At 55.5% G+C, this 26,190-nt stretch overlaps 3 protein-coding genes across 6 annotated transcripts; 1 reads left to right on the plus strand and 2 right to left on the minus strand.

The window, feature by feature from the left end:
• Positions 1-925: 925 nt before the first annotated feature.
• Positions 926-4,751, plus strand: LOC111154033 (coiled-coil domain containing 153). The gene is made up of 7 exons (XM_022513386.1): positions 926-979; positions 1,291-1,372; positions 1,811-1,876; positions 2,271-2,390; positions 2,942-3,034; positions 4,191-4,321; positions 4,623-4,751. Exons 1-7 carry the CDS (start codon positions 926-928, stop codon positions 4,749-4,751), a joined length of 675 nt encoding a protein of 224 aa, XP_022369094.1.
• A 1,430-nt stretch (positions 4,752-6,181) lies between these two features.
• On the minus strand, positions 6,182-10,268 carry LOC111153850 (PDZ domain containing 3). The gene is made up of 11 exons (XM_022513117.1): positions 10,253-10,268; positions 9,840-9,870; positions 9,608-9,681; positions 9,066-9,274; positions 8,604-8,793; positions 8,360-8,496; positions 7,905-8,109; positions 7,507-7,703; positions 7,181-7,408; positions 6,836-7,036; positions 6,182-6,607 (listed from the first exon to the last, which is right to left on the minus strand). Exons 1-11 carry the CDS (start codon positions 10,266-10,268, stop codon positions 6,578-6,580), a joined length of 1,518 nt encoding a protein of 505 aa, XP_022368825.1. The 3' UTR covers positions 6,182-6,577.
• A 502-nt stretch (positions 10,269-10,770) lies between these two features.
• On the minus strand, positions 10,771-22,500 carry LOC111153942 (NLR family member X1). 4 transcript variants are annotated; one of them, XM_022513284.1, is made up of 10 exons: positions 21,921-22,014; positions 19,949-20,076; positions 19,322-19,391; positions 18,806-18,894; positions 17,650-18,269; positions 16,487-17,308; positions 13,289-13,884; positions 12,982-13,068; positions 12,039-12,290; positions 10,771-11,636 (listed from the first exon to the last, which is right to left on the minus strand). In XM_022513284.1, exons 2-10 carry the CDS (start codon positions 20,016-20,018, stop codon positions 11,315-11,317), a joined length of 2,928 nt encoding a protein of 975 aa, XP_022368992.1. In that variant the 5' UTR covers positions 20,019-20,076; positions 21,921-22,014; the 3' UTR covers positions 10,771-11,314. The 4 variants fall into 4 exon arrangements, with proteins under 4 accessions (XP_022368992.1, XP_022368993.1, XP_022368994.1 ...); XM_022513285.1 differs by lacking the exon at positions 21,921-22,014 and adding an exon at positions 21,239-21,384; XM_022513286.1 differs by lacking the exon at positions 10,771-11,636 and having other exon boundaries at positions 12,223-12,702.
• Between the last annotated feature and the right edge of the window lie 3,690 nt (positions 22,501-26,190).

Here is a 26,190-nt window from a genome sequence, read left to right on the forward strand (position 1 = left end):
GTAGAAAAATTTAGGAGACGCCAGAAGTCAAGCAAGTCCACTAGAGGGAGCCCGGACCAACTCAGGACTGAGGGGAGCCTGGCAAAGTAGCTTCACAGCACCCGACTGAGAATCAGCCACATTAGGGAATAGGGGAAGCAAGGCAATAAATTAAGTTCCCACAAGGGAAGAAAGCCCTGTGAATACCCAGCTAAAATCCGGTCCTTTCAGGATTTACAGCATCAAAGACTTAAAGACCAGGAAACTGAGGTTGAGCAAAATTAAATGGCTTGTCAGAGTTTACACAACCGGAAGGGGGACTAGAACTCATGGCTCTTGTCTCTAACCAATATCCTTTCTTCTACATTTGTCTCCCTCTATGTCAGCACCCTGGAGTCCATGGGTCTACCTCTCCTCTGGGTTGCCTTTCTCTGAAGTGAGAAACTCCCTCAGCTACCTTCTGCACTTCTTTCCCTCATACACTGCAAAACGCCTTCCCAAAGCCTAATAATGTCATTGTGCTCCCTCATGAGCCCTAGGGATATAAATCACCTAGAATGGCTACTGTCAGCCCTTTTCCTCTGTGTCAGCACAACAGCATCCTGTCAGATGTGAAAATCTGTCATTTGTATGTCTCGGAACTTCAGGCACTGCTAAGTGAAAATAAAGCATAGTTAACTGGTTCCAAAGCTCTTTCTCCTCAAAATACACTTAGGATTTAGGGATAAGGCGAGAAGCGACCCTCCAGGACCTTTGTGCTTGGCACATTCCACCTGCCTATGAGCTCCATGTTTCCCAGTTACCTGGACAACATTTGGTCTCCAGAAACCCAACCGTGCAGTTCTCAGTCCCGCCCCCAAAGGAAATTTGCCACCCTGGATTGGCTCCCAGAACCCAGGCTCCTCCTCAGGCTCCGAGCTGGTTGGGCCTTTTCTCTGCCTCTCCCATGAGTGGGTCACCCCACAGGGAGACACAGCGGAGGCCAGAGAGGATCCTACAGGTAAGAAGAGGCAGGGCAAGGATGATGGGAAGAGGGAAGGGACAAGTACTGAGATTAATTTTCTCAAAAAGACGACTGCGAGGAATGATTTCTGCTCATAGAACCTGACTGATAGAAAGAAACAGCTCCACCCTCCCCAAATCCCAGCCTTGCCTAAAGTTCCAAGGAGTCCAAGCATGGAAGCTTCTGGAAAGTAGAAGAGAAAGACTTGGAGACTAGAACTCTAACTTTCCTAGGACTCCTGGTTCAGTCCAGGGGTCAGGAAAGGAGCCCCATGCCCAGGCTTAAATATGAGTCCTCTCCTTCCCTAGGACAGCAAGGAGATGCCACCCAAAACCAAAGGAAAAGGGAAGAAAACTGGGGCACAGAAGAAGAAAGAGAATGCGGGCGCTGGTGAGTCAGGGTGGCTGGAGGTGAGTGCCTCCTGCTTCTCCATGCTCTGGCTTAGAGACCAAGCAGAGGTGCTCCAGAGAGAACACAGCCCTCTGCATGACAAGACAGAGTTTTCATGCCCCTCCCTCTTCGTGTCTTCCCCCTGCCCCCAGGTTCCATGGAGCTGGGAAATTGGGGAAATCAGCATGCACCTGCTCTGTGGTGCCCTTCTGGCTCTGTGCCTTCCTTAATACATTCATCACCCATATTCCAAGTACCTACTCTGTGCTGGGCAGCCAGGACACAGGGGTGAACTCGGTAGCCTCTGCCATCAGAGATCCCTCGTTTAGAGGCCCTCAGAGCTACAGGGGAAAAGTCCAAGGTGTACGCTGAGGATGGGGAGACATGAGGAAGGCTGAGATCATGATAAGCTGAGATTTTGCCAACTTGCCAGGGCAGATGTGGAGACCAAGTCCGCACACCGGCGGGCAGTGATGGAGAAGGAGCTGCTCCAAGACCACCTGGGTAAGAAGGGTAAAGGCTCTGGGACACCAGAGGTGGGACAATGGGGCAATTTGCATCCTGGAAACTTGGATGGTTGGAGCTGTGGCAGGAGGCTGAGCTGATCTCTCCCCCATCCCCCAGTGGAGAAAGACTTGACATTGTGAGGAAGGGGTGGGCAGTGAGGGTGGGTGAGGAGAGCTATTTTTCATAAGCAGGATATAGAGTTTTGCCTTCTTAGCAATGAAGAGCTCATGGGATTCTAGGGGGAAAACCAACCAACCAACCCAGACAGAGAATGAGAGGCTGGGAATCTGCCACCAGGTTCCCAAAGGTGGGAGGAGTCTATCAAGCCCTTGGGGCCTGATTTGGTGGGACCCCCTGCCTGTTGTGAGGACTGCTCTGGGACTTTTCGCAGCTCTGCGGAGGGATGAGGCCCGCCGGGCTAAAGCTTCTGAGGAGCAGCTGAGGCAGAGGCTGCAGGTGCTGGAGGCTGAGTTGGAGGAGGCCCGAAGTGAGGGCAAGGCCATCTATGCAGGTGTGTGGTTGGCCAGGCAGGTGGGCAGGAGACAGGGGCCTGGAAGAGGACAACCAAGAGGGCCAGAGGGTGCAGGAAGGGAACTGAGGAGGACTTCCATCTGCCATGCCTAGCCCCAACCTTCCCGGCTCAGCATGGATCAGGCACGGGGCCTGAAAGAACCAAAGGAAGGCCTCCGGGATGCTGGGCAAGAACCTTCCAGGATGCCCAATGCCATGTGCTTTAAGGATTACAGAAAGCACCACTTGTAATGTGGATTACAAAAACTTACATGGCCTTGTCTCATTGGTGCCATGGGAGTAAGTGGGGAGAAGGGCTAGAATCCAGGTCCGGGACTGGACCAGGTGGGCGAAGGGGAAAGGGGTGTGGTTTCCCAGCTCTGCCCCAGGTGTTCCAGTTCTGCCAGCTTCTTAAAATCACGGGAACTGAGAAGGCGTTTATGTTCCTGTCCCACTGGGCCAAGCAGGCCCTTCGCCACCCACAGCTTCCTTTCCTCTCTCCACTACTCCATCCACACCTGGGTCCCTGGTCACCCTCTGCCCCCACCACAGAAATGAGTCGTCAGTGCCGGGCCCTGCAGAAGGAAATGGAGACCCGCAGCAGGCAACTGGAGGAAGAAGTGACAGGCCTTCGGGAACAGCTGGGTAGGCTTCCCCACCCCCTAAGCCCTTTCTCTCCTTGGGCACTGACAAGGTCCAGCCTGCAGGGGCGGACTGAAGATCGTCTTTCTCTAGAAGACTGCGTGCTGTCTAGGCCTTTGGGCCATTTTCCCCACTGACTCTTCCACCATGGAGGACTGGAGCAGAGGGTTCAAGATGACAAAAATCTCTAAGTTGTAACTAAAGCAGACCTGGGTCTCTCATCTCATCTCCCTCTCTCCATGATCTCTCCAAATCTGGGTCTTTCTCCCCACCCGTGCCTTATCTGTCATGAGCGAAACATATTCCCTCTTAGCTGATTTTTACAATGAAACTAAGAAAAGATATTTGACTTATTTACTTTCATATCTTCAATGCCAAGTGCATGCCAAGTCCTACGTAATTATTGCTAAATAAAGGAATAAACCTTCCAGATAAACAAAAATGTAAAGAACAGTAAGGTTTTCTTTTCTCTTTTGGTTACAAGATAGAGTTGAACTATCTTAGCATGGCACATAAGATCTTTCATAATTGTGGTCTCAGAGTTTTCTTAACCTAAAATAGCCTCAGTTTCTTTCTTAGTAGGTGCCACGCCCAATGTGGGGCTTGAACTCATGACCCTGAGATCAGGAGTGGCAGGCACTACGGACTAAGTCAGCCAGGCTCCCCTAAAATGGCCTCAGTTTAGCTACAGATACCCAAGACTTGCTTCTCTGCCATGCAGACCCTGCATTTCTTTCCTAATCCTTGCCTTATCTCAAATTTAAAATCAATCAGCGTTTAGGGAGTACCTCCTGTATATACGAGGTATCTTCCCACACATTCTCGCATTTAACTCACAGTAAGCCGGTAAGGTTTGTATCAGTCTGTCTTTAAAGATGAAAAAACTGAGTCTGAGAGAGGCATGCCTGAGCTTACACAGATATTAAGTAAGTGACAACCAGACTTTGGACCCACATCCCTTGTCCCAAGTCCACTACTTTCTCGGCTGTACCCTAATGGTATATGTCAGCTCTTTATAGGGACTGTGGGAAAATTGATGATCCTGGGGGAAGTCTGGAATGATCCCATTTAAGTTCTGCTTTTTAGGCACCTTTGGGGCTCTGTTCACAGGGAGATTGTCACTATGCAGTCCCCTTCATCCTTCTGCCCTGCCCTGCAGAGACGTGCCAGAAGGAGGCCAAGGCTGCAGGGCAAGAGGCTGAGCAGGCCCTGGGAGAGCGGGACCAGACTCTGGCTCAGCTTCGGGCCCACGTGGCAGATATGGAGGCCAAGTATGAGGAAATCTTACATGTAAGCACCACCGTTGGAAGCCCAACCCCCAGTACGTAGCGCTCCCCTATCCTCCCACTCCGACCCAAACTAGTTCATGCTGCCATCATCATCAATGGTAGACCCGGGGGAAGGAGAAGCAGCATCTCCACAGGGAATCCTGCTCTGTCTTGAGGGCAGACTGCCAGGGGAATACAACCATGCCTACTTACTAAGAGTAAGAACTTGAAGAAGACACTGGTGAGGTAAGCTTACAGACCAGCCTGGGGCACCGCTCACTCTACCCTCTCCTTTTCTGGGGCCTCAAACTTGGTGTCTGCAGGGCAGCCTGGACCGACTCTTGGCCAAGCTGAGGGTCGTCCAGCCTCAGTGGGACGGGGCTGTGCTGAGACTTCATGCCAAGTACAAGGAGCAGCTCCGCCAGTTTGGACTCAACCCCCTGGATCTTTGAAGCCATAAGCTGCTAGTCTCTGGGGCTCTTGGAGGCTCCAGCAATAAAGCTATCTTGATGTAGAACTCAACAGAACTGTGGTCTGTGGCTTTTTGGCAGATACGAGGGTCTCCTTTGGGGGCACCTTGGTTCTGGGCTGGCCCATTGCCCTGGAGACTGAAAGAGAGGAGAGAAATTTGACAAACTCTCAGCAACTCTCTTAGAGAAAATGGGCCCCAGGCTTTGAGTCTGAGGCCTTTCTGGGGCCCTTCAATCACCATCCTCTATTCTCCTTCCCCCTGCCGACACAGGCGGCCAGATTTGTGGGGGCAAGGCCCTTTCTCTGATAAACCTACAGTGCCATGCACCAGCCCCCACAATCCCAAGGTGCCTCCAGAGGGAAGGCGTAGCTGCTCTTCAAATTCTCGCAATATAAGCGAGAGTCCAGGAGTTATGCCGGGGTAAGTTCCATCTGGAACAATCCTAGCCAGCTTCACAGCCTCATAAAAGGAAACTCTGTGTCCCTCCTCTATTTTATAACACTCGTTCCTACTTCACTTCCGGTCACCTAGAAGGGGTCACCAAGCAATTCTCTATCAGCTCTGTGGACACCAGCTGGGTATCTTACGATTTAATTCCATTCTGGCACTACCGAGGTGAAGAGAGCATCCGATCCCACAGGCCTCGGGCTCAGTCCCACAAGACTGTCCCCACTTGAAAAGCCTGTGTCAAGTCCAGCTCGTCTCCTGTGCTTCAGACCCATTGGTGGAAAAACAGAGGTTCCCACGACCCCCTCCTCAGGTTCCATCATCTGCTAGCATGACTCACAGAACCCAGAGAAACGGTTTACTCACTAGCTTCCAACTTATTATGAAGGACACAACTCAGGAAGAGCCAGGTGGCAGGTTTGCTGGGGGCAAGGCACAAGCATGGAAGCCTGTGTCCTCTTTGGGGGTGCTGCCCTCCCAGCATCTCTGTTTGGTTCCATCTTTTTGGTTTTTCATGGAGGCTTTATTTACTATGGAGTCATGGTCCGTGACACCATTGGTGGTTGGTGATTCATTCCACCTCCAGCACCTCCCCTCTCCCAGAAGGCCCTGCGTGGGGGTGGGGTAGGCTGAAAGCTCCAGCCATCTAATCACGTGGTTGGTTTCCCTGGCAACCAGCCCCCCATCCTTAGGTGTTTTCCAAAAGTTACTTCCTTTTTTTTTTTTTTTTTTTTTAAGATTTTATTTATTTGACACACAGAGAGAGAAATCACAAGCAGGCAGAGAGAGAGAGAGAGGAGGAAACAGGCTCCCCGCTCAGCAGAGAGCCTGATGTGGGGCTTGATCCCAGGACCCTGAGATCATGACCCGAGCCGAAGGCAGAGGCTTCAACCCACTGAGCCACCCAGGCGCCCCCAAAAGTCACTTCCTTAACAAAGTTAAGTTTGGTTGAAAAGGGCTTGTTATGAGTAAAAGATCACTCTTACTACTTAGGAAATTCCAAGGGCTTTAGGAGCTCTGTGCCGGGAAAGAGTATAATTTATTTTAAATCCCACCACTTGTTTCAGGCAGAACTCCCATCTGTGGGACACAACTCCCAAAACTCCCATAGGACTTCCTGTGGAACCAGAGGGCAGACCGCCCACTAGTGGGGCTGGCTAAGACCTCTGGACACACCTTCTTCTGGGAGGTGGGCCCAAGGGAAGGTGGAGAGACACAGGGCAATCCTGTGATTGGAAGTGCCCAGAATCCTAGAGCTGTCCCTTCTGGCTTAAAGAGAGCTTCTCAGCTCCTACCATCACAAGCAGGAGAGTGAAGACAGGAAGGCCACTGGGCAGGTCTGTGCCAAGCAGGAGAGGACTATAGCAGCTCTGACACTGGAGCCCGGTCCTGAACAGAGAGAGAGAGAGAGAAGGTTATTCAAGGATGAGAAGAGTAAACATTTTCCCTGCACCCACCTGCCCGTGGTGCCCAGGAATGGCAGCCAGTTCCATGGGTCCTTCTGTCCCCACCTACCATGGCCTAACGTCCCAACCTACATGTCCCACACTGCAGAGAGGATAGACTCCCTCTATCCTTCTCTAGTTGCCTGCAGTCCACCTGTCTCTTCTACCTTACCTCTCCAAACCTGGGGGGATTACAGGCTTCTGAGCCCTGGCACGACCTCGCTGCCAGCTTCAGGTGGAGCGGTGGCTCAGCCACAGCCAGCTGCTGAAGCTTTTCCAGGTCATTCTCTCCACCCATGGGATACCCGTTCACCTCCAGAATCACATCTCCCATCTGCAGCCCTGCCTGGGCAGCTGGGCCTCCTAGGGTCACCTGGTGGCAAAGAGAGGGATCACAGAACATGGGATACCATGGAAAAGTTGCTGGATTGTTTTAAGACCTCAGGAAGGAAGCAGATGAAGGCTCATCAGGAGGCAAATGATTGGAAAGACCCAAGGTCCATGGGGCATAAGTCACCTGGGAGATGAAGATTCGAGGCTCACTGGCCACACAGCTAAGTCGGAAGCCATAGCCACCGCTGGGCGCAGGGTATAGGGAGCACTGGCGGGAGCCGCCTGGGACAAGAGGCACGGCTGTGTCTTCAACTGGTAGGTCCTTGGTTTCAACCAGAGAGGCCAAGCAGGTTTCCTGCGGGGAGGCAGGAGCCTCTGTGCTCTCCAAGAAGAGAAGTGGGGACAAACGAACCTGGAAGGAGGCGGATAGAACAGACCTGTAGCTTCTCCCTCTGCCTGAGCCCTGCTCCATTCCTGCCCGCACTCCAGCCCCCCACCCCGCACTCGCACCATGCTGAAGAAGCGGTCAGCTTTAGGGTCGACAACAATGAGGGAGACACAGGAGCCCTGCGACCGGATCCTGGCCACCGTCTCCTCATGGCCCAGCCCCTCCACACTTTCCCCAGCCACAGCCACCAGCCGGTCCCCAGCCTGCATCCCGGCTTTCTCAGCTGGCAGTCCTGGGTCCACCTCCCACAGGAACTGTCCTGGGACATAAACATCCTCATTGCTCCTCCCCCAACCCCAGCACCAGCCCAGGCCACTGTGGGCACACGGAGGAACTGAGCCAGGGTGTACACAGGAGGAGGAGGGCAGAGGCTCAGGGCTGGGGTTTTCTGCGCACCATATCATGCATGCCCACCCCCCAAGCCACACCCTCCCGACCCATCTCGGGGGCTCCCACTCACCAGGGCGACCATCAAGACCTTTCTCCTCACGAAGCAGGAACCCAAAGCCCTGGGGCCCTTTCTTTAGGTGCAGGCGGCGGGGCCTGGTGGGCAGTGCCCAGCCCTCTGCCAGCGGTGCAGCCAGGGGCATTCCCAGCTGGCGACACCGTTCCTCCACCTCTGGCCCTGCCACCAGCAGGGTCACTTGGTCTCCACTCTGCCAGAGCTGTGGGGACCCAGTGGGGCATCAGCACCAAGCACCTGGGTGGGGAGGGCAGAGGCAAGCGCTCCTCACAGCCCCAGGAGGGAGGCAGCAAGGTGGGGGAGAGCAGAGCCTAGGACCAACTGTCAAGGGAAGGGTGGCAGGAGGTAGAAGGTCAAATTCAGATGAGGTGCAGCGGGGAGGAATCGGCTGCCCGAGGCAAGGCCCTGGGGTCCAGGTGGGTGAGGATGAATGGGGAAACATACAGCCATACCTTCCTGCTGAGTTGGTGATAAGTGAACTTCTCCACGCTGACCCCGTTCACTTCCAGCAGCCGGGCCCCAGGGGGCACCCCTGACCGCTCGGCTGCTCCTCCAGTACTCAGCACCAGCCAGAAAGGACCTTGATGGCCTGCAAGAAAAAAAAAAAAAAAAAAAAAAGCAAGTTTCGGTCTGCTGTCTGCCCAGAACAGGGCTGAGATCCCCCTCCTGACCTCCCTCCCGAGCCCCTAAGCTCACTGTAGGAGACACTGAAGCCAAAACCACCCTCGTCTTTCACTACGTGGCACAGTCGGGGCCGGACCCCAGGGCCGAGAGGAGGACAGAGGTGGGCGCTGTTCCCCTGCTGAGCTCGAGCGACATCATGCACGTGCTGCGCCAAGACGGTCAGCAGCACGCGGGGCCCGCTGGCCTGGATGCAGCGAACCACCTAAACCGAGGAGGCGTGGCATGAGGTGGGGCCCGCCCCTCCTGCCAACGCCCCCTCCCCAGAGCCTACATTTTACTCCCCCGGACCCAGCTGTGTGGACACCTTCACTCAACCATTCCCACCTGGACAGCCCCAGATCCCGGGAGGCGGGGGAGGCAGAGGCTTGGGTACTGCCCGCCTATAAGCAGGGAGGGGACCCCCTGGCTCCTCTCTTCCGGAGATGCTGTGGAGCGTCCTTGGATTCCACAGGGAGACCCCAGGCCCAACCTCACCACAGCGTAGTCTTCACATTCCACGACTCGGTCATTCACCCCCAGGATCCGGTCCCCTTCCCGAACGCCCTGGTACTGGGCAGAGGTGCCTGGGTCCACCCTGCACACCACAGGCCCAGCCCTGCCCAGCTCCTGCAGGTGGAAGCCAAAACTCCTGCCTTCCTCTTTGCTCAGCAGACAGAAACGAGGCCGCTGCAGGCACTGGAGATCTGGGGGGGAGGGGAGAGGCAACAGAAGAAGGGGAGGGGAGGGGATACGGCACAAGTACAGGTCACCTTGGCCTGGCGGACCCTGCCCTTGTGATAGGGCAACAGGCAGGCTTCTACCCAGTTAGGTGTTGGACGGTGAGGCTAAATACCATATGGGCAGAGTGGCTTGGACAGAAGAAAGCAGCCAACCCCCTCCTACCTTCACGCAGTTACTCCCCACCAAGGCTGTTATCAGAGGGAGGCAGAGTGGAGTGGTTACCAAGGAGATGGAAGGCGTGAGGAGCTGGGGTATCTCTGGGGAAAGGGAACGGTTGCCCAGGGCAAGGGGGTTACCGGAGGGGTCGAAGTCTTCAGCCAGAGAGAGGACAGGATTATCAATGCCCCACTTTGGGTTAAACTCAAACTTCCTGCAAGGAGGCGAGGGATGCAGGTAGGAGTGAGCTGATGACATCTGGACTCTGGTCCCAGCCTCTACTTGAGGGGCGAATGGCAGCTGAAGAGCCTCCCCACCTTGGAGTCCCTCTGCTCCCAGCCCCAACCCTTCTCAGCACCGCAAGGCACTTACCGAGTTAACGAGGCTGTGTCCCGAAGACCTGCTGTGCAAAGAAGGGATGAGGGGAGGAGGGCTGCGTTCTGTCCCTACCCTGACTCCTCTTCCAGGGTCATTAACTAAAAGGACTCAGGAGAACCCCCACACTCAGGTCTTGCCCCCTCCATTCTGCTCCAGAAAAATCTTCCCTTCCTCCCCCTTCCCTTCTCCTCCTAGTCCCTGGCACAGAAATCTGAACAGAGCAGGACAGGGCGTGGACCAGGAGGGCAGACCTCTCCACTCACCTCGTCTCTCCTAACTTGGGTCTATTTGCCTTAGGTCTCCAAGTCACAACATCAAGTACACTCTGGTCCCCGAAGCCTCTACCTCCCACCCTGCCCTCTCACTGCCCTAAAGCCCCCACTGGTGGATTTCTCCTGGCCTCCTACCTGTAGCTGCCTCCATAGTTGAACCAGCGACCCAGCGCTCAGGGTAGGGACAAGGTTCATCAAAACCAACTGACCCTCCCACCAACCCTGCCACGTCCCGCCTCCTTAAAGACACTGCCTTAGAAGCAGCAGGGTAATGGTTAACAGGAGGACAGTCTTATCCTCTGGGGAAGTCTGTATGTTCCTCCTGCCCCCATTCCTGGGCCCCGGACTTCCTCCGGAGACTCTGCTGCTGTCCCAGCTTCTGCTCTGGGCAGACAAAGGCAGATAGCTTGCTGGCCACTGTAATTCCGAGCCTGGGATAAGTATGTTGAAAAAGGTGATGGGGTCCTAAGGCCCAGCATGGCCTCCCCCCTCCCCCCAGGATCTTGTTCATGCCCCCCACCCCCCGCCTCAGCCCTCACTGCCTCTGAACCTAGTGCCCAAGAACCACGTGTAACAGAATGTGGTCAGTAGTTTACCAGAACGACCAAACACAGTACCCTTTCCTGAAAGCACCAGGCAAGGAGAGGCCACAGTAGGTGGAAGACACAGCTTTTTAATGGAACCAAGGCACTGCACAAGGCCCTTGGAGCACCTGAGCACAGGTAGGGTGGTGAGGAAGGAGGTGTGAAGGGGAGAAGGCACCAACACGATTGGAAAGTGGCAGGGGGCATCTTGGGCGACCTCTGGCAAGCAGCAAGGCAGAAAGGGCCGGCCCTCCCACAGCAGGAAGGCTGCACCTTTGGCAAAGGCGACTTAAGAAGTGCGCCCCCTGGTGGCACAGTCAGAAGCTCCCGAGAGCAGAGAGGCAAGGTTGGTAGTGCCCCAGGGCAACTGTCGGCTTGAAGTCTTTCTCAGTCTTCCTCTTGAATGGAGAGGCCTGTTCCATAACCCTGGAAATTCCAGACCTGGAAGCCACGGATGGACTTGCCCCAGGAGAGCAACTGCCACAGGTGTGCTCCTCCCTTTACCTCCAGCCCTAAAGGAGTCTTTCTGGAAGTAGTAATGCAAACCAGGAGGCCACAGAGGGAAGGATCTTGGGGCCAGGGGTCACACCGCTAGGTGACTGCTGCCCCTGCTTCAGGTTCCAGAGCCTCCCAGCTGCTCCAGGAGGACCCTGACCTCACCCTCCACTCGCAGCAGCTGGGCCTTGCGCCAGGGGTTAAGGGTGGCCCCTCGGCTGTCTTCCAGATCACGAAGCAGAAGGTCAAGGTGGCGGCGGACGCGGCCCCGATCCCAGCTGTTGAGGTTCCGCTGGACTTCACTAAGGATCACTGACCAGTACTCGGACACTGCTGTCCCCTCTGTCAGCGACACCACGACCCGAGCACCCCCTTTAGCAGTGCCACCCAAGTCCCTCAGGGCCTGGCGGCCCTCTGAGCTCAGCTCATTGAAGTAGAGGCTGGAAGAGAGAGAAGAGAAGATACCGCTCAGCGGAGCTCTGAGACAGAGGACAGAGGGTGCGGGGTGGAGCGGAGAATTCTCAAAACATCCCCTGGCTATGGAACTTAATGGGGCAGGTGTCTGCAGTGAGCCAGGGATGGGGGTGGTGGCCAACAGGGGGCAGGGATGACATCTGAATTCAGCAGGACCAGGGACAGTAAGTAAGACGGGGCCACCAGGATCCTAAGAGAAATGGTAGTAGGGGACCAGGGAAGGGTAAGGGCCAATCACAGACGGGCAGGTTGGTTCAGAAGCCGGTCCACAAAGATCCGTGAGAAGGCAAGGATAGAGGACAGGCCCTACCACAGGGAAAAACCAGTGGAGACCAGGAGCTCCCAGCCAGGGTGGGGGCCAGACTTACTGCAACAGCTCCAAGGAAGGGTGGTCCCGGGCGGCTTGTGCCAGGGCCAGGGCCGCTGTGTCGCCAGCGCCATTGTAGGCCACGTTCAGCTCCTGTAGCTGTCGATTCCGGTCCAGCTGGGCAGCCAGCAGCTGCAGGCCCTCGTCCCCGAGGCCCGTGTGCAACAGGGACAGGTGCGTCAGCGAGCTGTTCCCCGCCAGCCCCTCCACCAGCTGGGCCACACCAGCCGCCGTCAGGGGGTTGTTGGACAGCCTACAGCCACATGCACCCCAAGGAGATGAGGGCCTGTGACAGGGCTTGCCACAGGACTTGCCTTGGGACTTGGACCCAAAGGACACACAGCCTGGGGTGGAGGGGAGCCCGGACACAGAAATGTGGGGGATGGGGGAAGGGAAGGAAGAAGCAGGGGGTATGGCACACTGCAGGGGTGGGAGCCGGCTTCTCCTCCTCCCTTGACTCCCCACTCTTCATGGTTACTATTCCTCCTCTTCCTCCTTTTCTTACCTCCCACGCAGAGGCCCCTGCCCCAGGGCCCTCCTCCTCCTCATTCACCTCCCCTTCCTCCAACCAGGCTTCTGGGCTCCTAGTAAATCAGCCAGCACTTTGGAAGCATCTACTGAGCACCCAGCATTAGGGTCATCCTTGCGAGGCAACAGGGAACATTCTGGGAGGGCATCAGTGGCACTGTTACCAGGCAACCAGCCTGGGTATTATCCCACCTCCCGCCGGCACTGGGTTTCTGAGCACCTATTCCTGGAAGCATCGTTCATCTACCCTGCTGCTTGCACTGGACCTGGGGAGAGGGGGCAGGCCAGGGTCTAGGCTCCCACCCCCTCTACCACAGCACGGGTGGGCCAGGAACAGGCATGAGCTCATCCTTGACCTCGGCCTGCCACCAGGATGGGGGGGAACCTCCCTCCAGCTCTGCTCCCGAAACACTTACCGCAGGGTGGTAATTTGGCACTGGTCATGCAGCAGCAGGTCCCGGAGGACACTGCAGGCTTCCGGGCCCAGGCTGTTGAGCTGCAAGCTGGAACAGGAGGTGGCCGGAGGGGAGGGGAGAAGCAAGGAAGGAGCTCAGCAAGGAGCCGGCCCACCCACGGTGCCCCCCTCCCACTGCTCATCACCTCCACACATACCAGACTTCTTCATCCTACCCTCTGCTCCTTCCTCCCCACCTCTGGCCTCACTAGCACCTTCTCTTCCAGCCCCTTCACCCCCAACCCTCTCCAGTCTTCGGGGGTCCTCACCCCAGCTTCCGAGCACGCAGGAAGACAGGCATGAGCGTGTGCAGCCCGGCAGGGTCCAGCTGACAGGAGGCCAAGTTCACCTCGTCCAGCGCATGCCTCCCGCTGCCCAGGACAGCCGCCACCACCGTGCACTTGACGGGCGTCATGCGCACCCCCGCCAGGTTGAGCTGGCGCAGGGAGCTGAGCACCTCGGCGGAGAAGCGCTGATTCTGGAACTCGTAGTGGAAGAAGAGGTGGTCAAGGAGCTCGGACGGGGGCAGCACCTGCCGGCCCAGCTTACCCAGCTTCTTCTTGATCGCCTGGGCGTTCTCCAGGGCATCCAGGGTCTTGATGGGGCAGCCGAGCTGAGCCAGCACGGCCCGGTTTTGTGCGGAGAGGAGCCCCCCCATGAACATGGGGAAGAGCTCGAAGACCTCGTCCTCGGGAGGCTCATCCGGGTGCCGCCGCGGGCCCTCCACGCCCAGGATACTGGCACCCATCTGGTCCAGGACGTCATCATTGTAGTAATCCTCCTCTCGGAACATCTCCAGCACCATGGCCTGGGCCACTGCCTCGCGGCTCTTACCAACCACGCGCCCAAACACTCGCGGCACCACCTGGGAGAGCACGCAGGGAAGGTGCTGTAGCCTCACGCCTCCTGCTCAGCCTTCGAAGCTCAGCCCAAGGGGCAGCTCTCCCTCCCCGCTCCAGCCTCGCCATCCCTCTCAAACCCGCAGTACCATTTGTCTGATCACATTATGCTCCCCAAGCCCCGTAGCATCTGCTGTGGCTCCCCACTGCCCATGTGGACTAGAAAACGGGTCATGATTTGGCCCCAAATTGACCTTTCCAGACTCCCCTCTCAACACTTGCGTCATACCCTCTCAATACCCTCAGGCCCTTAGGAAATTCTTTTTCCCCAAACGCCCATACATTTGCAAACCAGCGGTAGGAAGGAATTAGCATCTGCCATGCCTTTTGTTCCATACCAGGCTAGATGCTGAGAAGACACGCCCACCCTCTGTACCGCCCTGGTCATCCCAGCAACAATGACTGGCTTCGCTCCTGCTCCTTCCAGGCCCTGCAGGATCTGGCCCCTGCCAGCTCCACTGTCTCCTTCTACAGACCTCTCACACTCACGCACTCTGCTTCTGTGCTTTCAGCTTTTCTCATTATTAGGATTTTTTTTTTTTTTTTGACAGTACCACAGTTCTCTTCCTTCAAAGCTGTACTCTTCCTGGGGTGTTGTCACCCCCATTCTTCTCCCAGTAGTAAGGGATCAATCAATCCTCCAGGGATCAGAGTAAATGCCCTTCCTGTAGAGAGGTTTTCCCCTATCCCCCCACCACCACCAAACCAGCTCCCCACTTACACACCTTCACAACACTAGAACTTGTCTCTCCAGGCCCTTAGCACACCTTTAAATTACATGGTTATGGTGACCTGTTTGTGTTCTTACTGGAGGACCAGAAAGGGCAGAAACCCAGGGTTCTCTTCACTGTTTCTTTCTCAGACTCTAACACAGTGCCTGGCACACAGCAAGGGCTCAAATACTTGTTGGAGAAATTAATGTTTGGGTTTGGGACATCAGCTCCTGGCCTTGGGTTGGGGCTGAAAAGCAAGAAGGGGCCCAGACCTCTGGCAAGGAGCCACGAGGCTATTTTGTGGTCTCTTCTCTAATGACTGACTCGTTTTGGGTTTTGTTTTTTGTTTTGTTTTGTTCTTCACATTTTACAGGTGAGGTTCCTGCCATGGAGATTCAAGTGCTTCTCTCTCAACAGTCACCTGGTGACAAGATGAGGAAATGTCACGTGGTGAGGAGGATTCAATAGGGCTAAAGAAACAGACCGGACTAGTCCTCTGCTAGGCAGCGCTCCCTCCCAGAGGGCCCGGAGCTATGGTGCTAACCATAGAGTGAACCCTGTCAGGAGACCACAGCCTCTCGCCGTGATCCAGAGCATGCAAGCCCGTCCTCAAAGGGGTGGGCTGGCCTCAGCAACGGCCATGACCCCCATCTGAGGCAATGGTGGCAGAAGGGGTAGGCTGCCTGAGCCTGTTTTTGAGGTTTAACAAACATTGAAATAGAACCTTCCTATGTGCCAGGTCCTGAGGATGAACACATTTAACCCTCATATTAGGCCCATGATATACATTGTATTATTTCCATTTAACAGATAAGGACTCGGAGGCACAGAGAGGTTAAGTAACTTGTCCAAGATCACATAGCTAGGAAGCGGCAGAGCCTGCATTTGAACCCACATGGCTGGATTACCGAATCCCTGATCCTAACCCTTATGTTTTGTTGCCTATAAAAAAGGAAAACTTGTTAAAATTTTGCCAGCACTGACCAGGGCTCTGCTGCCTCAAGACGAGCTACCGAAACATTCCTAGAGAGGACCAGGGTTCCCTAGCAAGGCACAGAAGCTGAACAGCAATATCCATAATATATCAGCAGGTTTAGCTGAGAGAGCACAGGGTTCAGAATCACAAAACTAGGATCTGGACTCCGATCCTAGCTCTTCTACTATCTGAGTGACCTTGGACAAATTACTTAGCCCCTGTGAGCCTCAGTGTCTTTATCTAAAAAGAAATCATAATAATATTTCATTTACGAGGCATTGAGAGACATTACCGGAGGGTGCCTCCTTCCTCCCCTCAAAACCCTAGCGCATCCTCCCTGTTCAGAACACAGTCCCCGGGCTTGTAATTGGGATCCTGGAGCAGGCCTGCGCTATCCTAAGCCAATTACCAATGCCATTTATCCTCCCGGTATAAATGAATAAAATGGCATCTGCTTTATAAACTTGTCTCTGGTGATTTTGTTAGGATGAGTCATCATTCCCCGAGTCCAACCACCTCTGGGGGAAGAGATACAGTGGAGTTTCTGGGGCCCGCAAAGCAGGGCACAGACCCCGGACTTTGTCGGCCTCCCGCTGACAAAGGCGAGGAGAAGACACACAAAAAGACAATCGTCATTAGGGTCACAGGACTGTGTGGAAAGGCCTTGCATCCTCCTCCCACCTCCAAGCTCTGATCAGCCTGTGGTTTCTCTCTCTCCCTCCCTTGTGTCTCAACCCCATGAAAAGCCAGATTGCCCAAATCTGAAACCCGTGTCAGGAAGACGGCTATGCAGGAAGCAGCAGTCGCCTCCTGGGAGGGGAGCAAGGGGTAAAGGGGGAATACGGGGACGCAGACAGCCTGGCGCGCTCGGGCTGCTACCTTGAGCAGGTTGAAGAGCAGAGGCAGGGCTCGCAGGGGCAGAAGCTTGGCCACGATGCCCAGGACCAGACTGACGTCCTCCCCGACACGGCCCACGAGCTCGGCCACCTCCTTGCCCACCCGCTGCAAGGTCGTCTTCCGCAAGCCCAGCACGATGTAGAGGGCGGCCAGGTACTCCTGCATGGCGGGCACGGTGAACACAAAGGTGCCCCGGTGCCCTGGCTCCACGCACGGAGCCAGGAAAAACCGCAGGGCATCCCGGCGGAAGACATGCAGCAGCTGGAACTCTCCCTCCGTGTTGAGGCCGGCTTCCAGGCAGCCGCGGACGTCATCTTCGGAGAAGTAGGTCTTGCGGGAGGACACCCCCTCGTAGGCCAACTTGCCCATGGTCCGGGCGGCGTAGGCCATGAGGGACAGGTTGGAGGGGTCAGTGCTGTCCAGCGTCTCCCCGCTGAAGTTGAGACGCAGGAAGCTGGTGTAAATGCTGGTGAGGGTCTGCCCGGGCGGCGTGGGGGCGTGCAGGAAGTGCAAGGTGGCACACACCAGCCAGCAGTAGGAGGGTAGGAAGCAGGCAGCGGCGATCTGGTGGTGCCCCTCCAGGTTGCGGGACAGCATCTCCACCAGGCTGTCCCGCTGAGCCAGCGTGGCTGAGATCCCTGCGCCCCCGGCGCCCGTCCCACAGTCCGGCTGGTTGAGGCGGAGCTGGAAGTAGAGCTTCTGCAGATTGGTGTCGGAGAAGCCACAGATCTCACCATAGCGGCCCACGTATTTGCTGGGGATTCGGCCCACGGCAGAGGGCCGGGTAGTCACCAGAATGCTGGCCTGGGGAAGTCACGGTTGAGGGTTAGGAAGGACCTCCATGTCCTGACCGCCTCACTCCTCAGAAAGCCCCCACAGACCAGGGTGAGCATCGTAATTCTATGACTGAGCCCCAGCGGGGACCCCGGGATCTACTCTGATTGGGACAGCTCCAGGAGGGAAGGAAACAAGCTCAGGGAAGTTAGGGACTTGCTCAAAGACACACAGCTGGGATGGGCGGGGCAGGTCTGAACTGGTAGAGAGCCGATGCTCCCACTCCAGTAAACACGTGAACTGGGGACACCAAAGTCCTTAGGGGACAAGTCAGGGGCAGCGGCAGCAGGGCAGGCGGTGAGGACACTCACCTCGGGCAGCATGTATTTGCGCAGCAGGTTAACAATGATGGCAGCTGGCGCCTCTGGCTTCTCGGGGTCGCTGCAAAGCCCTGTCCCCGCTAACCGGAAGTCGAGGTTGAGCCGCTCCAGGCCGTGCAGGACAAAAAGCAGGCGGGACCCAGCAGCAGCCATCAGAGGCAAGATCTCCTTCAGGGACGTGTAGCGCTGAGCCACAAGTTGGCACAAGGAGGCTGGGGCAGAGCCCAGGGAGGACAGGTCCTCGCAGGAGAAGGGGACAAGCAGCTCGAAGGCCGGCAAGCGCCCATAACACCAGTCCAGGACCATCTTGCGCACCAGCGTGCTCTTCCCCGTGCCCACTGTCCCGTACAGCACCACTGTCTGCACCCGGCGCCCACAGGCATCGGGGTCAAAGAGCTGGGACAGGGACAGTGGGGGAAGCCCAGCGGTGGGGTGTTGGTGCTCCAGGGCCAGCTGCGCCGGCGGGCGAAGCAGCTCATCTGGGGTGCTCTCGCGAATCACAGGGTCTACGTGGACTGTGTCCAGTGCAAAGGTTGGGCCAAACTGGCGCTCTTCTCTGGGCAGCCGGCTGAACCACTCAGCCAGATTCCGGCGGTGGCGCTCAACGGCTTCTGGATGGGAGGCAAGGGGAATGGGTCAAGGAAAGGGGCAGGAAGGTGCAGGAGCTTAGGACTGGTCAGGCCACAGAGCAAGATGCAGCACCAGGACACAGAGACCCAGGATGGGGCTGTGTATATAGGACTCTCCCAGGAAGTTTGGAAGCCCCCATGGCAGAAAGGAGCAAGCCGAGAGATCAGTAACACCAAACCTGGGTTGAACGGTTGTGTGGTTGTGTGTGCAATCTCCACTTGCCTGTTAGACCCAGTTTGTTGAGAGTTGGGATGATGTACCCCTCCCAGTGCTTTGTACATGGCGAGCGTGTGGGTGTGCACTGCACAAGTGTTGCAGGAAGGGAGATATGGATGGGTGAACAATGGGGTGACAGGGGAGGGTTTGCCCACTGATGCGTGATGGCAGTGGATCCTCTATGCTTCCTTCTTCCTGCCTTCTTCTCCCTCCAGACCCAACTCCCCACCTCCCCATCCCCTGCCCCTGGGATCCCAGCCAGCCCCTCCCCTCAGGCCAACTGAGCAGTCAGTCCCTTTACCCGATGCAGAGATGCCCTGGAAAAACTTTCCACGGCTTCTGGACGTAGGACTACTGCCTGCTGAGCTTCCACGGTGACGTACAAAGGCCCTGAGAGCAAGAAGAAGGAATGAGCTGGGGCTTGGCTCCTGGGCTCACTGGACAGGCTCAAAGCCCAGGCCCATCTGAATTGCTGGACTTCTAGCTTTCCGAGATCTAGGCCTGACTCTGGACACCCAAGTTGAGAGCCTTGTCTGACTCTCATACTCTTCCCAGGGACTGAAGTCTCGCCCCCTGGAACTCAGGCTGGCCACTGCCAGGCTCCACCCATTTCCCCCACAGATCCTCCCTCTGGCTGCCCACTGTCATACACTGTAGATAAAGTAAACCAACTTCTTCTGAGGCCTGGCAGCTGACTCTGTACCCTCCTCACTCCCAGAAAACCAACCTCACCCTGGGGGGTGGGAGTCAAGTTCTCTCCAAGTCCTGACCCTTCCCAGGCTACTCTGCTGTGCCCAGATGTGTCCCAAGGTCTCACCTAGGGAGCCCAAGGGGCAGCTTCCCTTTAAGGGGCCAACTCCAGTGGATCAGGAAGGGGATTCGTTCATCTATACAGAGAAAGGGAAAGAAAGAAAGAACATTCAGATCCCACCCATATTTCCCCACTGACACGCAGACTTCACATCTATATCAAATCTCCCGTCACTTGTTCTCATCGCATCATATACTGCCCCTTTGTAGCAGTTACTACGCAATTTTATATCTCGTGTGATTATTTGATTAACATTCATTTCTGCCCCATCCCCCTCCACGAGAGCAGGGACCACATCTATTTTTGTTTATAATTACATACTTAGAAGTTAGTACAAGGTCTGGCACATAGCACGCACTTAATAAATATTTTTGAATGCAAAATGAGATCAGACAAGTGATCCTAGACTTCATGTAGCTACGGGGACCCTCAAAGATCATCTAGCTTGACTCCCTTAGTTTAGGATGAGAAAAAGGGAACCTCAGGCAGGTGAGGTGACTTGCCCAAGGCCAGCGGCATGTGAATGGCAGAGCTAGGGCCAGAACACCTGGTGTCTGGATCCCTGCTCTCTTGGAGACACCATCTGGACTCTGAAAGGAGAGGCAGAAACAGAAACCCCTGCTTCCAGCTCACCTGCAGACTGGAGCGCTCCTCTCAGACCAGAGCCCCACAAGGCCCTGGGCAAATAGCGGCCCCACCTCATGGTAGGGAAGAAGGTCAAAGCTCAGGGCAATTAGCAGGTCACCTTCTGTCCTGTTCCTCTGCAAGAAGACTTTTGTGAAGGGACCATACACACACACACACACACACACACACACACACCCCTTCCCACCCCTACCTTCCTGTGAGGCTGCAAAAAGGTCTTTCTCCTCAGGGAGCATCGGCCCTTTCTTAAATGTCAGCAGTGCCAGTGCCCTGGCCCCGCTGGTCTTTGGACTGACTCCCTCTCCTAAATCCCCCACTTTCCGGATGCCATTGTACCTCCTACCACCTCTGCGTCTCCCGCTGAGCCTCCACAGCTGCCTTGCTCCTGAGTCCCAGCCCTGCTGCCCTGCTGCTTTATTTAGGTGTCCTTTTTTTTGCTTGGCGGCCAGCAAGCTCAGATGAGTCCTGTGTTCATTTCCAATGGCTTTTCTGAACCTACATTTTCAAGTAACAATTATCCACTCTCCTCTGTGTTTTTTTTTCCCCAGCTATCAGGTCCTATTAGCTGAGTTTTAATGATTTTATCATCTTATCTTCTCTGTGACTTTTATGTCAGCTGCCTTTGAGGTTGGCATAAATAATAAATAAATGAAAGAATGAGCTTCCTACTTGACATCTCCACGTGGCTATCCTGCCCATGCTTTAAGCTCCGCACATATACTCCTCACCTGCCTCCCCTTTTTGTTCCTTTACTGCCTATCTTCCCAATCACACATTTATACTAGGAACCTGAGCTCTTGGTCTTCAAACCCTTTCTCCCCTCCTTCATGCAGCTGCAACAGTCCTACTAATCCCTTCTTCCAGTGCTTTGCCAGCCTGGTCCTACTGCATGGTCCCTATGCCCCTCCTGTGCTACCTTAGGCCCTCTGTGGACTTCTGGGGGACCCCGGCCTCTGCCTTCAGTCTCGCCCCACCCCATCGCAATCCCTCACCCCCACCACCCATCACCTCCCTAAAATCCTAGGTTACCTGTAGGGTCCAAACCCCCTGCCTGCCCACACAAGCTATTTTTTGGAGTTTGCCCCCAACCTGTACTTCATTTGCCAGGCTCCCCAAATTCATGCTTACACTTTACTGACTTTGTTTATACACTTGGACTTGGAACGGCCTTTCTCCCCTATCAGGATGCTACACAATCTTTTAAGACCCTGCTCAAAGGCCCCCTCCCCGGGGAAGTCTCTCCTGATGCCCCTTACATGGAGTGCTGCTATTTGGCACCTGGTGTCCACGGAGAAGTGGCTCCTCAAGGGCAGGACAGGCTCTAGGAAAATCGGCTGCCCTGAGCCCATCCGCCAGTAGGACCAACCAGTGGAGGGGCTGGGGCTCGTAGCAGAGGTCCCAGAGGTTGGAGAAAGGTGAAGAGAGGGCCCTGGGAAGCTGGGAAAACCAGCTCAGTGGGATCAAACCGGCTCCCCGGCCACTGCCTCAAGATGGGACTTGCCGCGCGGCGCCTGGGTGGCTCAGTGGGTTTAAGCCTCTGCCAGCTAGGGTCATGATCCCAATCTCCTGGGATGGAGGCCCACAAAGGGCTCTCTGCTCCGCGGGGAGCCTGCTTCCTCCTCTCTCTCTCTCTCCTCTCTCTCTCTCTCTCTGCCTGCCTCTCTGCCTACTTGTGATCTCTGTCTGTCAAATAAATAAAATCTTAAAAAAAAAAAAAAATGGGACTCGCCAGGCCGGTGGGGCGATGGCGAAGGCAATTTCCAAAATCACCAGAGCTCAGCGGGCCAGAGAGGAAAGGAGGGGGCGCCCCAGGAAGGGTGCAGGGGCTGTGCTCCCAGGGGTCCAGAGCTCCCCTCCCCCTCCACACACGCACAGACTGGGTCCCAAACAGCTCTCCCGGTTCCCGCTGGCGTCAGAGCCCACGGGGGGAGGCGGCCGGCATGCCCACCGCTCAGCGCACCCGTTTGGTCCTCCGGGTCCGGGGGCGAACTCCCCGCAGCACGCGCGCCCCGAGCAGCGGCCCGGTCGGTGGCGAGGGGCGGCGGAGCCGGTTGGGCCTTCCCCCCGGGCTGCCGGCGTCTCTCGCTTCCTCCCAGAGGCCCCGGCGCAGCGCGTCCCGCCTGCCCAGCCCGCCTGCGCGGAGCCCGGCCCGTCCTGGCAGCCAGCGCCCGCCGCGGGCAGCGGGGAGGACAGCCCGCGCGCTGGCGACCCGCGGAGGCAGGGCTCGGAGACCGGGGCGGGGACTTCACAGGCTGTCCCCGAGTCGCGCCCGCCCTCCGTAGCCGCAGCCCTCGATCCAGGCGGGCCCCGCGGCGCCCAGCGCCCTCCGCAGGTGACCCCGCGCCAGGGCCAGCCGGTTACCTCCCGTCCCGGGCAGGGCTCGCTGCTCGGCCCATTGTGCAGATGGAGGAGCTGCGGCGCACAGGGGTGACCTGACGTGCCCAGGATGACCTGAGGTGCCCGGGGTTGACCTAATGAGGATATGGCAGGGCGGGAACTAGAGTCCCTGCCTGGGTCCTCCTACTTCGGCACCCCTCACCCCGCCCCTCCTGAGCCACCTACCGGTCCCCAGGACATTCTTCCCGCGGTGCCTCTTCACCCCCTCAGCCTACCTCCTAGCAGAGATCTGAGTCAAGGCCTTGTTGGGTCCTCCCTCCGTACCTGGCGCTCTTCAGACCCCCAAACCTCTGTGTGTGGCTTCTGGTCACTTTGACCAAGAAAGGAGCAAAAATGGGGGCTGAGGGAGAGCTCCCACCCCAACCTGCTCTTCTTGTCTAGCACCCAGTCACGGCCTAGCCCTGGGGCTTCCTGGTCCCCAGAGCCCTCACCCCATCCCTCTGCTTCCACACAGGGCACGCCCAGGGCCCACGTCACCCATGGAACAGCCACCCACCGCCCACAGCCAGGGCATGCCTCACATGCAGACATAGGTGTGTAGTGTGCACTGAACAGAGGTGTGCAGTGGGGAAGCTGTAGAGAGGCTCCTCAGGGCAGGGCTGGGAAGAGGGCTTTGTGATCTCTACTCCTCATCCAGACTGAAGACAGAGTTGATATTTCGTTTACACTTGAAGGCGTGTTCATTTACGGAGTTCCTACTGAGCTACCGGTAGAAAGGCGTGCAGGGGACGCCTGGGTGGCTCAGTTGGTTAAGCGTCTGCCTTCAGCTCAAGTCACGATCCCAGTGTCCTGGGATCAAGTCCGGGGATCAAGTCCTGCGTCGGGCTCCCTGCTCCTTGGGGAAACTGCTTCTCCCTCTGCCCCTCCCCCCACTTGTTCTCTCAATCTCTCTCTCTCTCTCTCTCTCAGTAAATAAAATCTTTAGGGGCACCTGGGTGGCTCAGTCAGTTAACGCCTGCCTTCGGCTCTAGTCATGATCCCAGGGTCCTGGGATCGAGCCCAACGTCGGGCTCCCTGCCCTGTGGGGGAGTCTGCTTCTCCCAGCTTCTCCTTCTGCCTGCTGCTCTCTCCCTCCTTGCACTCTCTCTCTCTGACAAAGAAACAAATAAAAACTTTAAAAAAAAAAAATAAATAAAATCTTAAAAAAAAAAAAAAGTCTGGGAAGGGAAGGGCATTTTCCGACAATAGGGGGACGTTCTCATTTTAAGAGAAGCTCTGAAAGGGGAGTAGAATGGGATGAGGAGAGGGGAGAGAGATAGAGCAACGCTATGAATGGGGTCTCAGGGTGACACTTCAGACCTGGGGGTCTTCTAGGTTCACTCCACTTCCCTAGCCATGCGAGACAGACAGGCCTCCGGCTACAGTTACTGGACATGGCTCAGAGCAAGCTGTTCCCCTCCCCGTCCCCAGTGGCTTTGACGGCCATGGAGGCTTTATTAATAACATATAATTTGGCCTCTTGCAGACAGAAGGACCGTGAGTCACGCTGTGGGCATGTGCTCTGTCATCTGACCTCAAGATGGGGCATCGGGTCCCATAGACCCATAGCATGGAGAACAGCCCGCATCTTCCCTGTCCTCCAGCCCCTCACACAGGCCCTGACACAGAGGGTGGCTACAGGGAAGGCAGTGATCTCTGAGTCCTGGGGGGGCCGGCCCTCAGGGAGAGGGGACCCATTTCAAAGCATGCCAGGCCTGGGTATTTGTGCCACACCTCTGCGGGCCGATGGGACCGGTGGGAAGAAATCACAGGGAGCTCCCAGCGGCAGGAGCACACTGTCTGGAGCACTTGCTCAAGTCACTTTTCCAAGCCTTGGTTTTCTTCGGTGTGAAAGGAGGAAATGATAATACTCATCCTAGCAGCCTCATGGGGTTATTGCCCGAATCCAAAGAGCTTTCCCTGCAAATGCATGAGCCACTCTACAGATGTTCTCTGTGCCTGGATGGCCTTTGCTGGCTCCAGAAAGGCTGTTTGTCTCCTCTTGCTCCCAGGGGCACTTGTAGAAGTGTGAATTTATAAATGTTTTACTCTTTTAGGAGTATTTACATTTTGAAAGAGAAAGTAAAGAGGAAGAATCTTAAGAAAGATTACTTAACGGTGGGATTTTGTGCCCATGGCCTTTAAAAAGCCATCTGCAGGCATCACTGCAGAGACAGGGTGGCTCCCGGAATCCCCTCGAAGGAGCTAGAGTTCCAGAAGCTACTATTCTGACTTCTTCCCACTAGCACCCTAAAACCTTCATGAGAAAGCCCATCTCCAGGCAGACACCCCACCTGTAAAAGATGGGACCCTCATCTAGCCCAGGACACTTAGCTCTGCATGCACTGCTAGTCAGGTGGAGGCCACTTCCCCCCTTCAGTCCCCAAGCTTCAGGATCAGGAAGGAAGAGGGTGAGACAGTGTGCTGCTGTTCCTTGGGTCATCTTGCCACCAGCCTTCAAGGACTTCTGGACAATTGTTTGCTCTAAACCTCAGGCCACCAACCCATCTGCAGTCCTGGTGGCCAATGGCTTAGCCCTGCTAACAGTGACCCCAAGGGTGAGAGAAGAGAGGAAGAAAAAGAGAAAGCTGGGGTAAGCTCACTGAGGTCCCTGCCATTCTCCTCCTAGAGCTTTGGCTCCAGGATCTTTCCTGGTTCTCACTGCCTTTCATGACCACTGACTATAACCCCCACTATGGGTACAACCAGGGCTCGGTGAATTCTGAAGAGAGAGACGTGTATCACTCCGCAAGAACAGACCCATGTGAAGATCGGATAGTCACACGCAGAAGAATGAAACTGAACCATTGCCTTATACCACACACAAAAATAAACTCAAAATGGCTGAAAGACCTAAATGTGAGACAGTAATCCAACAAAATCCTAGAGGAGGGGGCGCCTGGGTGGCTCAGCGGGTTAAGCCTCTGCCTTTGTCTCAGGTCATGATCTCAGGGTCCTGGGATCAAGCCCACACTGGGCTCTCTGCTCAGCAGGGAGCCAACTTCTCCCTCTCTTGCTGCCTGCTGCTCTGCCTACTTGTGATCTCTGTTAAATAAATAAATAAAATCTTAAAAAAAAAAAAAAAATCCCAGAGAAGAACACACAGGGAGCAACCTCTTTGGACTCGGCCACAGCAATTTCTTGCTAGACACTTCTCTAAAGGCAAGGGAAACAAAGGAAAAACGAACTATTGGGACTTCATCAAGATAAAAAGCTTTTGCACAACAAAGGAAACAGCGAAACCAGAAGACAACTGACAGAATGGGAGAAGATATTTGCAAATGTCTTAACAGATAAAGGGCTAGCATCCAAAATCTATAAAAAACTTAATCAAACTCAACACCCAAAGAACGAATAATCCAGTCAAAAAATGGGCAGATGTCACGAACAGACATTTCTCCAAAGAAGACATCTAAATGGCCAACAGACACATGAAAAAATGCTCCATATCACTCAGCATCGGGGAGATACAAATCAAAACCACAAGATACCACCTCACACCAGTTAGAATGGCTAAAATTGGCAAGTCAGGAAGCCACAAATGTTGATGAGGATGCGGAGAAAGGGGAACCCTTCTACACTGTTGGTGGGAATGCAAGCTGGTGCAGCCACTCTGGAAAATAGTATGGAATTTCCTCAAAAAAGTTGAAAATAGAGCTACCCTATGACCAAGCAATTGCACTACTGGGTATTTATTCCAAAGATACAAAGGTAATGACCCAAAGGGGCACATGCACCCCAATGTTTATAGCAGCAATGTCCACAATAACCAAACTATGGAAAGAGCCCAGATGTCCATCAACAGAAAAATGGATAAAGAAGATGTGGTATACACACACACACACACACACACA

Source organism: Enhydra lutris, unplaced genomic scaffold (assembly GCF_002288905.1).
Source record: "Enhydra lutris kenyoni isolate GAN:26980312 unplaced genomic scaffold, ASM228890v2 scaffoldscaffold34, whole genome shotgun sequence".
NCBI classification, from domain to species: domain Eukaryota; kingdom Metazoa; phylum Chordata; class Mammalia; order Carnivora; family Mustelidae; genus Enhydra; species Enhydra lutris.